Source organism: Alosa alosa, chromosome 6 (genome assembly GCF_017589495.1).
Source record: "Alosa alosa isolate M-15738 ecotype Scorff River chromosome 6, AALO_Geno_1.1, whole genome shotgun sequence".
Taxonomy (NCBI): Eukaryota; Metazoa; Chordata; class Actinopteri; order Clupeiformes; family Clupeidae; genus Alosa; species Alosa alosa.
In genome coordinates this window covers 9393855-9410091 of record NC_063194.1, presented here as the reverse complement: position 1 = coordinate 9410091, position 16237 = coordinate 9393855, and the positions used below count along the sequence as shown (strand labels likewise).

Below are 16237 nucleotides of genomic sequence, written 5' to 3'. Positions count from 1 at the left end.
AGGGGTTAGGTGCCTTGCTCAAGTCTAAGAGGCATTGCCAACTAATCGGCACTGCATTGTAGTTTTGGGAAAGAAATATTGGTCTCAGTCAGCAGCAGGATTAGTGTAATGAATAAAATGTTGGATAGAATTGCACAATCAAGACTAAAATGGCATCTGTAATTTCTATGATTCTTCATTTAAGAATAAGATGATTACTGCTGATGTTAACAGACCATACTAGGTTAGAATTCCATAGCAAATGATACTCTGTTGCTATATTGTTAATAGTAAAAATATTTATATAAGAGTAAAAAAAAATCTGGTCTTTGAGGGAAGACTGTTCTGAGGGGACTCCTGGCACTTTGATCCCTTATGACCTTGAGAAACTCATACATGGGCTTGAGCCTGTTTCTGCAGTCTCAATAACTGAGTTAGGTGAATTAACAATTCTGGAAGTGCACTAAGGCAGTGGTTTTCAAAGTGGGGGCCGTGAGGGGGCCCCCTGGGGGGCCTCAGCAAGTTGGAAGGAAAAATAAAAGGAACAAATAAACACATCTGAAAAATGTAAAATATACCTATTACTATGAGGGTTGTTATACAATGCCATTAGAATATTGTGTCGCATATCTGGACATTATATTTTCCATGATAATGACTGAATAATAGTAGAGTGATAGCTCTCATATAGCAGAAAGCCCCAAATACAATTTTTACACATTGTACGCTCTATCGCAAAGTGCTTGTGGCTAAAATAATTATTAGGATTAGCTTAATGTATTTTTACATTTGCCGTAGTATTGTCGATGGGTTTAATAACACATCAAGAGGGTCCTTGGCCAGAACCTAGTGGTATTTGGGGGGCCTTGTCGTGGAAAAGTTTGGGAAGCCCTGCACTAAGGGACACAATATCTGCAGGATATTAGTGGATTAAACTATATTTCATTACAGACAGCACAGCGGACTGTTGAGACTGATTGAACTGTCCTCCGTTTGCCCTTCCTTTCTGACGTTAGATTTCTGTGCGGAATGCCAGTGAGCTGTTCTTCATCCTTTGCTTGTAGTGCTCGTCAAACTTCTCATTCTGAGCCACAGTAAAATGGTTCTTCCAGTCACCAACCTTCCCTGCAGATAATGTTACAGAGCAGAGAAATGAGAAAGTGCCGATTTAAGTGTTTCACAGTATCTGTCTGCGTGCCCTTTTACTGACCTTTGCGCATGAAGGGAGATATTTTAAAGTCCATTACAGGGATGGTGGAGTAGTTGGCCATGGGGTTTGCCTTCATGGCGTCAAACTGCACTCCTCCCCTGATGCTCTCTCTCTCCTCTGCTGTAGTGGACAAACCCAGGAAGGAGCAGAGGCGCTCCATCTCACGACCTGTGTCCTAATGAACACACACACACAGTCATGCATTTACATATACATGTAATTACACATAGTCATGTTACAGGTCCGGAGAGGTATTTCACAAAACCTAGATAAGGGATTAAGTTGGGATTGTTTGGTTATCCTGCCTGCGTTCAGCCTTGACTTGGTTTCACAAAAGAGATGCAGTGTTTCCCACAGAATTGAATTCTATTTGTGGTGGTAGGTTTGCAGAATTAACTTCAATGCAACAGTTTTTAACAAATTAGCACAGCGTGGTTATGATGCTAACCAGATTTAAGCACAATTTGGTACAACCTGGAAAATCATTGTGTGGGGGTCAATGTTGATATTGTGGTGGGCCGCCACAAATAAGTCAAACTATGGGAAACACTGAGATGGCCCAGTTTACCATGGGAATTTATTCTGTGCAGTACCCAACCAGGCTTACAGCCAGTTAATTCTAATGTTAATTATGTTATCTTATTGGTTTTGCCAGCTGCCACTGTGATCAGACCTCCATGTGATTTTTTATTAACTTTATTCCATGTATGTACTATTTGCTATATGTATTTGCTTGTTATTTGTTAATCCTTTGATTTGGTTATCATTTTAATTGTGAAAGCTTAGCTATTTTATAATTATTAACAACTTTGTTGCTTGCTTCTTCTGTTGATAAGACATTTGCTGAATAGCCTACTGCAGTAGTTGACTGGAAATAGAGGGAAAAGGTGTTTTCAATTAATTCAGTTATTAAGACAATATAAAGTCATGTAGTCATACTATGTGTTTCTTTACAGTGGTGTGCTCTTTTCTTAATAACGTTGCGTGCCTAGATGAGTAAGCACTCGCACATGGGTACATACATAAATGTGCATTCAGTTGGTCCACCGCCACACCTACTCTTGCTGTTTTACAGAAACAGCCGTGTTTCTCCATTCAAAAAAGAAAAAAAAACTTCACTTCCTTGTTCACTTTGAGTGAATGACACTATTTTCTGTGTCTTTGTTATTCCAACCATGGTTTCTTTTGAGTCTTTTAATACCCCTCTTGTATTCTGCAACATGAGGACCACACACATACACACACACTTTCATATCTTGATTCATCAATAGATGACAATATTCACTATAACACTCTGATTCAAACAACAGTTCATCACAATCCCTGATTGATAGATATAATATTGTTGATGTGTTTTCAATTCTTGTTGTTTCTGATCATTAATTTTCACACACACACACACATATACATTAGGTACCTGTCAGTTACACATACCTCAATTAGATCTTCATAGAACATGTAAAGAATATTGGAGTAGGTCTGCTTCTTTTCCCACCAGCCAGTCACATGGTCATACCAGGGCCCAAACACAGCTGATAGCACAGAGAAAGGTTCAGAGTTCACACACTCTCATCATTTGCACAGCTCTTGAGGGTGCCAAATCATTAGTTCGAGAGTTTGATTTGCTTGGTGGTAAGTGGATTAAGTGATTAGTGCACTCATCTATTTGTCCATTTTACCTGTAGCTCTTGATTTAAGTCTCAACCTTACTTTTGCCCTCCATGAATTTTTCAATGTAGCTGTTCCAGTCTCCAGGCTCCGGCTGCACCATGTTCATACGATCAAAGTGGAAGTAAGAGACAGCGTTGTCTTTAGCATTACGGGCCACGTACACCATCTGAGAAGAGTGAGGATAGTAAAATATATAGTCTCATCTCTCACAACCACTGCATACCACTGAGTCCATAACACAAATGCATAAATGAATGAACAGTAACAGTGTTTATGCTAAGCCATTAATGTTTCTTTTGTGACAGAGTGTGTCAGATGCTTGACAAAGCATTGCAAACCATATCCATACTGTACCCTGCAGTTTTGCTCCCAGAATCCTTTGGGAATCAACTGGACAGGCAGGTGGGTCTTAATTAGGCGAGGAGAAGTGGATAGCTGATCAGCCAACTCTGTTCCTATGGGAAGTGAACATGCATATTACAGCTACAGCTGTGTCGTGTGACATGGGACTTAGTGACTTTTGGTAGTACCTTGGAAGAAAAGTGTGCTTTCTCAAGACCAACATAGAAAAATCAAATAGCTTATTACATTATCTAGCAAGTCACATTTCACACATTTTCATGTTCTCTTTTGTGTGTGTGGTGTGTGTGTCAGTACCTTTATCTATTTGAGGAACAGCAATCTCCAAGAAGGGTACTCTTTCATAGATGGGCAGAGTGGTCTGTCTCTCTGGCATGTCTTTGCCAAAGTACAGCAAATCGAGGATACAGGACACCCATGTTGTGCCTAGATCAATGCAATTTTATTTGTTTGTCAATGGAACACATAATAAGGTATCACATAACATAATCAAAGATACACATAACAAGGTATCACATTGCTCTTTTTAAGAAAACATTTGTTTACAACATGTAATATACTGTTTACATGTAAAAAAAACACATCTAACAACTAACCCCTCCACAAAAACTTCCTATGCCTATCTCTCTACTCTACTACTTATGCGTTTAACTTTTTTTTTGTTAAAAGGGAATTAGCCCCTCACTTTAGTGGGCTTTAAGGCTCTCATGTAAATAAATTCTAATTGAATTCGATTGATGTGCAGAAAAAAATACTGTATACTTATGTTATTATGTAACTGGAAAACCAAACTAATTTATGATAAGGCTGGAACACTGTCATATTTTATTTCATTGTATCTTATCAAAAATTAACCAGATATGTGGTAGCCTAGAATAGGTTATAGGTTAATAACCTGCTGAACAAGCAAATTAAACAAGGAAGTCAATGAAAAACGATTATTGTGTAAGCCAGATGACTGCAACCTGTATAAGACTGTGGGTTTTCTTTGATTTTAAGATCAAAGATAATTATACTTGTGACTTTCTGGCACAAGATTTGACATTTTCATTTACAGTATTTTCCAAGAAACCCCCCATACGCACGTAGAAAGATAAAAGCTACAAAGGATGCACACACACCACACACCTGCCTTGGGATATGTAGCGATGAGGATATCGTCCGGTCGAGCACGAAAGTCTTGAACTTTTTCCCAGTTATCTGTGAAGTAGTTTATCATCGATACTCCTTGAAAGTCAAAGAGCTTGGGTCTCCCCTCTGGTTCCATCTGGGTGATAAGATGAAAGCATTATGAGAAGAATGATCCTATAGGCTATTACGAACTAATGCAGCAGTGAGGCCGCCATCATAATAAGCCTACTCTGAGGGACCAATAGGGCCTAGTATCACTCACTGTTGTCAAAAACAATCACTTGTAATTACAAACTGGAAAATGGTATGCAAAATGGGTAAATAACTGACAGAGAGAAAGGGAGTGCAGCAAAGGTGAGATAATCTCAATTAATTTTTTAATCAAGCAACTTGCCATTTAGACAGCACAATTGCTTAGAGTAATTTTGTAGGCTATGTTGAACTGCATAGTGGAGTGTCACTGAGATCCTCAGGCCTCACCTATGGGTATATGCGACTCTGCTTATTACTTCAGAAGATATGTCTTTCATGACTATTCATTTGTTTGTGTTATCTAAAGATTTTTTCTGTCAGTCTTGCCTTGCAAAAAAATCGAAATTACTCCGTCTTATTTTTCCGTCCTTTGTCCCCTGTGACATTAGATCATTGTTCTTTTTATATTGAAGGGCAATTCCATGAAAAATTACATTTTTGGTAACATCCATAACGCCAGTAAAATGTGATGGTATGGTATGATGTGAATGATTACATGAAATTTGAGCTTTTGCTATTTTTGGTTAAAGAATGTAAATGAGAAAAAATGCACAAAGAATGAATGCTATCATTCACATCATACAAATGCCAAGGCATTTCACTGGCGTTATGGATGTGACAAAAAGTCCATTTTCCGTGGAATTGCCTTGAACTAGCCTATAATGCTTAAGGTAGAGCTAGTTTATCAGCAATATAGTTTCTGTAGGCTATTTCGGTTTCGAGTGCAGAGCGTAGGCCTATTTTGTATTTCGTTTAGGCAAGTTTTTTGGCTTTTCCACCAACAACAGGAACATATGTCAGCACTTCTTTCACATAAAACTAATGTCCAATCTTATTTGGGTTGTAGCCTACCTTCACACATAGGTTAGCCTACTTTCAAAACCTCAACGAGCAATCACAAACTTTGGATCTTACCTCTTGCAGTCGTTCCGCTACCGGAATGGAGCAATCTCTTTATTAGCTTTTGCACCACCTTACACTAGCCTACAATTTACACCTTACATTTCTCTCTCTCTCTCTCTCTCTCTCTGCATGGTGTACGGTTACATAAGTGTGTTGATTCTTTCCTTAGCTGCCCCCTCCCCTTTGGTCACTTTAGGAATTCTGCAATAGAAATTCCCTTTTTCTTCAAATCTCTTCAACACACTGATGACTGTTCAAATGCCTATCTTAACCATCTTTGTAACATGATGCTATTGAATGAGACAGTATTTTTATATTTATTATTTATCCCTTCTTCATTTTTATTCAATCTTCTTTTTATTCCGAACATCTGCATTGAAGATCTTTTCTGCTTTGATGAACAACATCCCAACTATTGATTTATTACAATGTGTGTTTCTGGTTTAGCAGGATCATCCCAGGGGAGCAACACACACACACACACACACATTCCAGCTTCTCCCTTTGGACCTCTCCTTGCTAGACCCTGACCCAGACTTCCTGCCTAAAGCTTAGATTCACTGTTCTAAAATATGCTCCACCTCTCATTCTATGTCCCGCTTCTCATCCGCTTATTGCCATGTCCCACTCTATTGCTTGAGTTGCTCAGAAATAACTTGGCTCTTTATCAAAGGAAGTTATGTTCTGGCAGACTGGCTTAATTATTTAGTGATCAGTGGCTTATAATATTTGTGTGTGTTCGTGTGTGTATTTCTGTGTGTGTGTGCGAGTCTGTGTGTATGTGCATGTGTGTATGTGTATGGATATGTATGCGTGTGTGTGTGAATGTGTGTGTGTGTGTGTGTGTGTGTGTACATGTTTATTTCATGTATCTTCAAGATTTGAATATTTGGGATACATATTTTAAAGTCTGGTTGACCAATTAGGTGTTCAGTCTGATCTGCAAACACCAGAACCATAATATTTTACAGTACGTTACATATTGAGGTCAGTTATATCATACAATTATAGCAAAGTGATAAGTGGCTTTTTTGAGTGCAAGCTGATCAGCTATAGTGCTTTACAGAAAATGCGGCACCTGATCAGCCAGTCTTAAACAGAACCTGAGGGACACCCAGCAAATGTATGTGAATTATGGACATCAGGTTAAAAGAGATAATTGAGAACCATTTCAGACAGAGAAACTTCTTTACAGCATAACTGATAGTATTTTTTTTACTACCATATTTCTCTTAAGACTCAATCAGGACGATGGAATATCAGGATCCAGGCTTTTATTCTTTTCAATGAGGGGACAGTGCCCCTCAAGAGAGAGGTACATGTTTGTGTCACCCCATCATGGGTTTCACCAGTATTCTCTGACTATATAAAACAAATCTTAACCTTAAGTAAGTTACACACAAAGAGAAGGAGTGACCTACTATGAATATGCAATGTAAAGGTGTGCTGGGAGGGGATGTGGCCTCTTGGTGCCATCAAGTCTGGTCAGCTTCAATTGTCTTTTAATTAAAACTACCCCCTTTCCTGGGAAGTTCTTCAGAGGCCTGGCCACATACTGTTTTTACAAACATTGACGTTTCACACCTGGTGATAGGCAAAAGGCCTCTAGACAGGCTTTCATTGAATTCAAGGACAAACAAAGGATACTCTGAATACAGACCAAAGACACAAGAGATACACATGGATACAAAAATCACAAATGACCATAAGAAGTACACAGTATGTACATTTACAAAAATGATTCTGAACACTTTCACAACAAAAGGTTGTTAGATCTGTTTGCATTGGACCTGTACAAAAAGGCCACAGGAGGAACATTTTCGATGCACTTTATTCATCCAGCTCGCCAACTGGATGCCAGCAAAACCAAGCTGTCTGGGGCAACCGGCCTGTTGGGATGTGTAGTGTACACTATGCACTTTCAGATGTTGTTCCCAGAATGCATAGTGAGTAATGTTCATTCATTCAATTTTAGAATGCATTGTTTGTGTTCCCCATTTGTGTGCAGTGACAGGTTTGTCTCTGTGTTATGCTGTAAGTAAGGGATAATGTATTGTCCGCCGGTAATTATCAGAAAATAAGTCCCGACAGGGAGAACAGAACCCCGACGCGCAGCGGAGGGGTTTTGCTTCGACATGAAGGGACTTATTTTCTGATATTTACCGGCGGACAATACATTATCCCGCTTATTACACGGCTACTTGCCAAAACGAGAAAAGAAACCTAACACAATGAATCTTTAAAAATGATTTTGCTACCGTTTCGTGTCTTCCGTTGACAAAATAAATAGTTCGCCACACAGATAGAACTTGACAGTTTCAGGTGTTGCATGGCAACGTCTTACTAGCTTACTTTCCCTTTCAATGAAATTCCATTGCAATAAGCGAACGGAATTCTTGCGGAGGGATATGCATGGGCGGATTGTGAACTTTCGGGCCCCTGGGCCCAGATGTATTAAGGACCCCCCCACTTATTGTTGTATATGTGGGAGGGGGGGTTTGGGGGTCCTTCCCCAGACTTTTTTAATTTGTTTAATGAGATTTCCTGTATTCTGGTGTATTTTGGGGATGGCCAATACTAAATTCAATCAGATTCATAGCCTACATCCTGATTTGTTGATATTGAGGCAATGATTACATGCAAAGGCTTGGGCTTCAGGGCCCCCTGATCCCTTGGGCCCCTGGGCCTGGGCCCGGTAGGCCCGTGCAGTAATCCATCCCTGGGGATATGAAAGACGTTAATCAACCCGTTGCCATTGACAGCGGTGATTATATACTTTGCCGGTGATTTATATAGATTTAACATAGGCCCGAACGTTGGGAAGGCCCATTCATGTGAATGGAACTTTCTGCAGCACTCTGAAGAGCCGTGTAATAATGCTTGTTTAGTTATTGTAGTATATCTTGTCCACTAGAGAGAGAGAAAGAGAGAGAGAGAGAGAGAGAGAGAGAGTAGACCCCTCTCCTGTTTTTGAAACCTGAGCTTCTTCTTGCTTAACCTTACAGTATACAACAAATTAAGTAACCATCTTTGAAAATAAAGTCTGCTTTCAGATATTCTTTAAAGGAACATGCCAACATTTTGGGAAATTAGCTTATTCACCATCTCCCCCTGAGTTAGATAAGATGGCAAATATTGTTATCGTCTCTGTGCGTGCTGTAACTCCTTTGTAACCATTGCAATTGTTTGCGGTTTGTTATGTTGCTGGCTGACTGGATCATAAACGGCGACAGCAACGAACAGAAATGGCCAAAGAATGTGTTGATATTTGTTGGTGCACCCATCATGAGTGTGGAGAATTGGGTGGGTCCAGGACGGAAGGTGCCAACTTGATAACCCCAGTGAAATCCTCTCCAAGGGTCTGATGGTGATGATTTTTGCCCACAAAGGTTGCTTTATTGGTGATTTTTATTTTTGATAGGCTTGGTTATTGATTGGCCACTGTGGAAAATGCACTAGTAGAGGGAATTTTAACACCTCGCTTGTGTATATCTGAAAAAGAGAAAAAAATTATATTGATAAAGTTAGAATGAACTATTCCTGCTTGAAATAACACCTTTGTTTGCTTTAATCAATTTACCACAAATGACAAACTTTCTAGCATTGCATCTTAAGTGTTTCTACGCCAGTCTTCCATCATTTTTTAAAGGTTGAAACTGGCTTTAGTCAAGTCCTTTCCACAGGTATGATGTAAAATATAATCTGTCGGTCTGGAAAGGATTCCATTGACGTCCAACTCTGAATCACCAGAAACTCGGGAATGTGTATTTACTTTGAAATTGCATTTAAACATTTACAAGAAAGATGTGTTTGCTGCATTTCTGAAAGGATTTGGTAAGACTTTAATGCATCAACTTAAGTATAATTTCACAGTTGGTTACGCCTCTAGAAGTCATAACACTAGAAGGTCAGAAACAGGTGTCAATGGGATCCTTTCCAGAGGGACAGGCAGAGCCAATTAAAATGTGCTAACAGGTTTGTCAGGAAGGCTACAGGGAACCAGCACCAGCCAGTATGTCGTCTTGATAGTTGCTTTAACTTTGAAACCTACAAGCATTTCAGTGTTTTCACTGTGGAAAATGAGTCTCATGTGTTGTGGTTAGGCTAAAGCTGCAAGATGAGCTGTGAGAGTAGAGTTTCTGATGTCATTCTGCACAGTTTTGCAGCAAGGCCACACACTTCATTCTATCCTACGTAGAGCCACTATTATGCATATGTGGTATATGGTGCACTATCTGTCAGTGTTCTTTAATAGCACTTTAATAGCACTTTTTTTGCTGCTCTTATTTCTTCATTGTATGTGCCTTCTTATTTACTTGTTATTGTTTACTTGAATGTTATGTTTGTCTGTGGACTAAATTGGTAAAATATGTCTTGTCTCCACCGTGGGATAGTGAGAAATGTAATTTCGATCTCTTTGTATGTCTTGGCATGTGAAGAAATTGACAATAAAGCAGACTTTGACTTTGACTTTTGACTTTACCAGCTATTCTTTTTAACTTTGATGTTCCAGATAATCAATAGGCCAAGTAACCAGTTATTTTGCAAATTTCAGTGGGGGTTTGAAAAAAAGGTGATTTAGGTTAGATTTCGCTAACATAATGTAGGGCCTACTTTTGGATCTGTAAAGTTCCAAACATCCAAACATTTTATGAGGTAGTGATGACGTAACCGGAAAAGAAAATACACAACAAAGATGGCGGCCACCATGGAGGCAGCGTCGACCAAATCACACGTGGGTAAAAAGGGAAAGGTAAACGCATGAATTTAGTCTTTTATTTGCACTCATACGTAGTCGTCATGTTGATATGTTCACATCCAAATCTTCCCCTTCACGAAACATGTTAATATTGAAATATCTGTCTTACCATCAACTGTCTAAGTTTGCATGCTAGCTCGCTAGCTAGCGAACGTTATCTAGCCTACTTTTGGATTACTAACTTCAATGTACATTCTCTGCCGTTTCCTTTCATTTGAAAGACATAAGAAATAGAATACCATGCACGAACCTGATTGTCTGACCATATCTTGACTCTTTAATTATTAGCCCCCGAAGCGCTATTGGGACAATCCAACGGAGGATAGTGAAAATAGTCACGTTAACAAGAAGAATCGACAAGATGGAGAAAGTGACTCAATTCAAGGAAACATCACAGCGGTCTCTCCTAATAAAGAATTGGTCACAGAGAAGCAAAATAAGAATCGACAAAGCAAGACAAACCATATCTCCGGGGTAAGTTATTCTCCTTGACAGTAGGTACAGTGCAGTGTAGTGTAGTGTTGCCACTTGCCATGTCAGCGACATGACCCTCTGATGTAGACATAATCCATGAACGTTAGTAGGCTACTCGATGATCATGATTGACATCGAACTCCGTTACAGTCAAAAGACCCTTTCCCCGGAGAAGCTCCAATCCCCCAAGAGCGGCTGAAGAAGTTTCAGAGAGGAGAGAAGTCCCAAGTGGTAGGCAACCCTCTTTTGAAATAGATCGTCATATTTGTGAGAAGACTGTGAGAGTATCATATTATTAAAACGTCTGTTTGCTGTAGAGAGAGTGCTTGTTTAATTCTCTTTTCCTTTTAACTTTTTTCTGCAGACGTCCGGTTTGAGGTCAAAGTTAAAAGAGGCCATAAAACGTTCCGAGGCAGAATCAGAGCTTGCTCAAAAACAGGCAGCTAGATTTGACCTCTTGCTCCCAGAGGACGCAGGGTAATGTTGTCTTAAATGTAGCTGTTTCAAAATGTGTTGTGTACATATTAGAATGTTGAGCAGTCTACTTATCCATTGTTATGAAATGCCTATTGCTGCCAAAGCATTTTATGGAGGGAGTTTTCCAGAAATAACAGTTTAAATGAATGGATACTCTTGTGTTTGAATGGGCTGGGTGCTTACAGTTTCCTAGAGGGAGATGAGGATGAGGATACCTGCACCATCTCTCAGGATGACATTGCAGATGCTGTGGACATCACTTCAGGAGCCAAGGTAAAATGCACCAAAGATAATACCCATACATCTACACATGATAATTAATGTGTTGACAGGTCTTGGGTTTGTGTGTATGTGACATGATTTGCAATATCAACTCCTTGGAAAATGAACTCTCATCTGTAATATTCATTCATTTTTCTTCCTCTGCAGTATTTTAACCTGCACCTATCTCAGTTTGGTCCATACCGACTTGACTATAGCAAAGCTGGGAGGTAAGTTATGTTGTTTGGAGATGGAGACTTCATATCTAAGAGCAGGATACATGTTCATTAACTAGAAGGAAATGATGTATGCACACAAGATGAGTATTTAATGTGAGTTGATTTATTTGTTTATTTTAGGCATCTCATCTTGGGAGGGAAACGAGGTCATGTGACCTGCATAGAGTGGCAATCGAAACAGTTGGTGTCAGAAATAAATGTCATGGAAACAGTCAATGATGTTAAGTGAGTATCAATATCATATGCATGCTAATACATCCACATGTTACCATCCTCATAAAGTCAAACTACGTAAGTTTACTCTCTGATGAATACACACACACAGGGGAAATAATGTATTTAGCAATGTTTATAGCTATGTGTTAGCAGACAGTTAATGTAAATTCACTTTAATGGTACTCAGATGGACTATTCACAAGTCAGTTTTATTGTCAGTGTCGGAAACCGTAAAAGTGTAAAACAACTTCTTTTTAATCACTCTTGTATATCATTCAAAAATGTATCAGTTAGCAAGCTAGATAGCTTATAATGTTGTTTTAACTCATTGAGTGCCTTCCCATGCGTTGAGTGCCAAAAACGTAATATTACGTTTTTAGCTTTTTTTTTTTTTTTAATTACGAAACTAGACACTCTAACACACCTTATATGTGATTTTGGGAACTCTGTGATGAATGGAAATGAAATATATGACGATCGAAAACTCATGAAAACGCACAATCTGGACATTTTATCATAACTCGGTTGCCGCTTTGGGTCGAATCAGTGACGCATGCACGTCAGCTCAAAACCAGGCCATTTTCGTGGGTCTATCACTAGGTGGCAGTCTTGGGGTCTTTAATAGGGATTGTGTGCTATTTGTGTATGTAAGAAATTAATTAACTAATTACTGGATACTGGATGGTCTGTCACAAATGTCAGTGAGAATAGCTCTGAGGAGAATGTCAGAGCAGGTGCTGCATGCGCACGCACCTCTGAATGAGCCAATCGACCTACTGCCACCTGCTGTCACTGCTTAGCCATGACAGGTTCAGATAATAAATGTTACGGTCAGGACCAAATATGTATGTGTGTTTGTGAATTGTGGTTGTGTTGCTGTGTTTGAGAGAGAGATAGAGAGTGAATAGTGTGGAGCACATCCTGTCAGAGTTGAAAAGGAGCCTGTGTGTCTGTTTTCTTCAGGTGGCTGCATAATGAAGATATGTTTGCTGTGGCTCAGAAAAAGTGGCTGCACATATACGACTCCAAAGGGGTGGAGCTTCACTGTATTCGCAAGTTTAATGACGTTCTCAGTATGGAGTTTCTGCCATACCATTTTCTGCTGGCCACGGCGGTAAGTTGTGTGTGTGTGTCAGAGCTTGAATATTAATTCATACATTTCCAACTCTCCATTTTGGAAACTGTAATAACATAGTTTAAGAGTTGGAAGGTGTGTGGTCGTCTTGTGTTATTTGTTGTGTTTGTGGATCAATAAACTGGAGTGTGTTGTGCCCAGAGTGCAACAGGGTTCCTGCAGTATCTGGACGTGTCTGTAGGGAAGGAGGTGGTATGCATCAATGCCAAGTTGGGTCGGCTCGGCGTGATGACCCAAAACCCTCAGAACGCTATCATTCACATGGGCCATCCCAATGGCATTGTCAGCCTCTGGTCTCCCAATCAGAAGGAGCCACTCGTCAAGATGCTTTGTCACCAGGGTGGGGTCCGCTCAGTAGCCGTGGACAAGACCGGAACGTGAGTTCTGCTGCTATAATGTTGTTTGTTTGTTTGTTTGTGTGTTTGTTTGTTTGTTTGTTTTTACGTACTGTAATTCTCCATTTAGAGACAACCCCACTTTTGTCCATACAAATGTGTTTGGTCTGTGTAAAGGTACATGGTGACGTCTGGTTTGGACAAGAAGCTGAAGGTGTATGACATCAGAGCTTTCAAGCCTCTGCAGTCCTACTTCCTGCCAGCAGGGGCCGCTTGTTTGTCCCTCAGTCAGCGAGGACTGCTGGCTGCTGCAACAGGAGACATTGTGCAGGTAACATGCACACACTCCTCATGAATCACAGGCCTATTTGAATGTGTGTGTGTGGCTAACTGTATTTCTATTCCTGTGTGCATGTTCTTGTGTGCAGGTATACAGGGATGTGTTGGGGACGCCGGTGACCAAGCCCTACATGGCCCATCGCGTGAGGGGAGGAATCACAGGCTTGAGCTACTGCCCACATGAGGATGTTCTGGGAGTAGGACACTCCGATGGATTCACTAGCATGATTGTACCAGGTCAGCACGCCTACACACACTCACACAAATCCTTTCGCCTGTATTCATCTTCACAGACATTCATCGGTCCTGTCCTTAGGTGTGTCTAAGCAATAGGTACACACTTACTTCATCCCTTCTGTATGTGATGTAGGTGCGGGTGAGCCCAACTTCGACGCCATGGATGTGAACCCAGTGGGCAGCTTGAAGCAGCGGCGTGAGTGGGAGGTCAAGGCTCTGCTGGAGAAGATCCAGCCCGAGCTCATCTGCCTGGACCCATCGCAGCTGGGCAGAGTGGACCATGCCTCCTGGGAGCAGAGGCACGAGGAGCGGGTGAAGACCCTGGTGAGCAGACTACGCTTAATATAGAAGTAGAATTTCGGCCAAGGTCGCGGTATAGTTTGGCATGCTTGTAGAGTTGCTTAGAAGTCTGGGATAGAAGATTCTGAAGCAGTTGTCGATGCTTTCTTTGTTGGCCCAGCTCTGCCTTGCTCTGAACCAGGGCCAGCATTTCCTACTAATCCTCTGGCATTGTCAGTATTGGTTCTACTCTAATCACTCAGACATGGGTGACACAAGAAGGACTGCTTAAAAAAAAAAAAATAATAATAATAATTAAGCGTGTATGTATCCTTGTGTCAACAGGGTTATGACCCATTGGCTCAGGAGAAGTTCAAACCTCGCATGAGGAAGAAGGGCCGAAGCTCAAGTGGCGCCGTGGAGAAGAGGAAGAAGAAGGTTGCTCATGAAGATCAGAGGGTAATATATATATATATATATATATATATATATATACACACACACACACACACACACACACACACGCTGCTATACACATTTTTAAAAAGGCCCTGTTCTAGAACTAGAAAGGTGTTTTTCTCATTACATGTCTCTGTCATATCTTCAGGAGGTGATTCGGAAAACGGTGGAGGAGAATTTGGGGAAGCAGAAGGAGCTGAAGAAGGAAAAGGCCACTCTGGCTGCTCAAGGACAGAGGTCAGCACTGGACAGGTTTAAGAAGTGAGCGGTGGCAATGTTGAAGAGAGAAAAGGCCACACCCTGTGAGGCTGGAAGAACATGCCCTTACGGGCGAGGAGGTTCAGCCCATCATGTGCTTCAGTCCCTGGGCTGTTGGACTGAAATGGACAAAAAGACGTTGACAGCCAAATACTGACACATTTACAAATTTTACTTGTGTGTGTGCGCCTGAGTGTGTTTGTGTAGGAAGGAATTGTGTTGATGGCGGAGAAACACCTCAGGAAACCAGCAATGCACGAAATACGCCGTTTGTTTCAGAAATATACAGTGTTGTACTTTCTATGACAAGTTACTACATAAAACCAATAAAACCTTCCTAGGTTGTATGGATAGGAACTTAACAAAGTAAACAGTCAGCAAACTTAGTGTGTGTCGCCAATGCCATTGTTTTGTTTTGGTTTTCTGACCTCATCCTGACCTTGTGAGTACCTGAAGAGTTGTCTGTCAGAGCTCGTTAAAACATAATTTTTTAAAAGATAAACTCTTTTTCGGGATACAAGTATGAGTATGATTCTTTTTGTAGAGAAACAGCAACTTTCTAAACCTTCTTCAAGGTGGTATATAGTGCACAGGGACAAGTGAAAATGTGGGCATTTCAATATTCACTTACATTCACCTTACAAACTCTCCATACAGCAGTGTATGTGCTCTGGACTAAGCTTGGACCACTTTTTTCAGGCATAGCTGCACAGCCACTCAACATTAGTACTTGATTATTAGGGGTCCGAGCAGCATAGCTGCAGGACCCCTATTGTTTCTGTACCGTTCATTTTTGGCCAAAATTCTGTAAAAGTCATACTGCAGCCTAAACCGTAACTCCAAAACTCTTCAAATTTTCAGGTATGGTTACCAGTACCCCCCTCTGCCCATAACCCAAAATTTGGGGTACTGCACCCAAAGGTGGCGCTATTGGGGAAAAAAGTTAATTATGCTAATTTCTCCTTACCAGATTGACCTAGACTCAAAATTCTTTCATAATATTAATCTCTAAACTCAGATGCATCTTTTTGGCCCTGGTCTTATGGTCTAAAAATGTTTACTTTTGACACAATTTCATGGAAAAGCCAAACATTATAAAAAGTTTCACACTCTTCAAAAATAATCAAATCTTCACCAAAATTCTCACAGACAATGTTTAGACCAAGCCTCACAAAAGTTATTGCTCAGAATTTTGATATTTTGTTCCATTTCAGAGATATTGGCCAGTAAAGTTAGACCACTTAGGCCATTTTTCCTAGATCA

At 40.4% G+C, this 16237-nt stretch overlaps 2 protein-coding genes across 3 annotated transcripts; one reads left to right on the top strand and one right to left on the bottom strand.

Annotated features, from left to right (window-relative positions):
- Positions 1-776: 776 nt before the first annotated feature.
- Positions 777-5624, bottom strand: LOC125295685 (cytosolic sulfotransferase 3-like). 2 transcript variants are annotated; one of them, XM_048245049.1, is made up of 8 exons: positions 5519-5624; positions 4349-4487; positions 3518-3646; positions 3215-3315; positions 2900-3026; positions 2624-2721; positions 1190-1364; positions 777-1104 (listed from the first exon to the last, which is right to left on the bottom strand). In XM_048245049.1, the coding sequence occupies exons 2-8, from the start codon at positions 4485-4487 to the stop codon at positions 992-994; spliced, it is 882 nt and encodes a 293-aa protein (XP_048101006.1). In that variant the 5' UTR covers positions 5519-5624; the 3' UTR covers positions 777-991. The 2 variants fall into 2 exon arrangements, with proteins under 2 accessions (XP_048101006.1, XP_048101007.1); XM_048245050.1 differs by having other exon boundaries at positions 1030-1099.
- Positions 5625-10172: 4548 nt separating this feature from the next.
- Positions 10173-15494, top strand: wdr46 (WD repeat domain 46). The gene is made up of 14 exons (XM_048245047.1): positions 10173-10259; positions 10554-10739; positions 10890-10970; positions 11104-11216; positions 11402-11489; positions 11646-11707; positions 11837-11941; positions 12896-13046; positions 13209-13444; positions 13580-13733; positions 13831-13978; positions 14112-14302; positions 14603-14716; positions 14865-15494. The coding sequence occupies exons 1-14, from the start codon at positions 10203-10205 to the stop codon at positions 14979-14981; spliced, it is 1803 nt and encodes a 600-aa protein (XP_048101004.1). The 5' UTR covers positions 10173-10202; the 3' UTR covers positions 14982-15494.
- Positions 15495-16237: the final 743 nt, after the last annotated feature.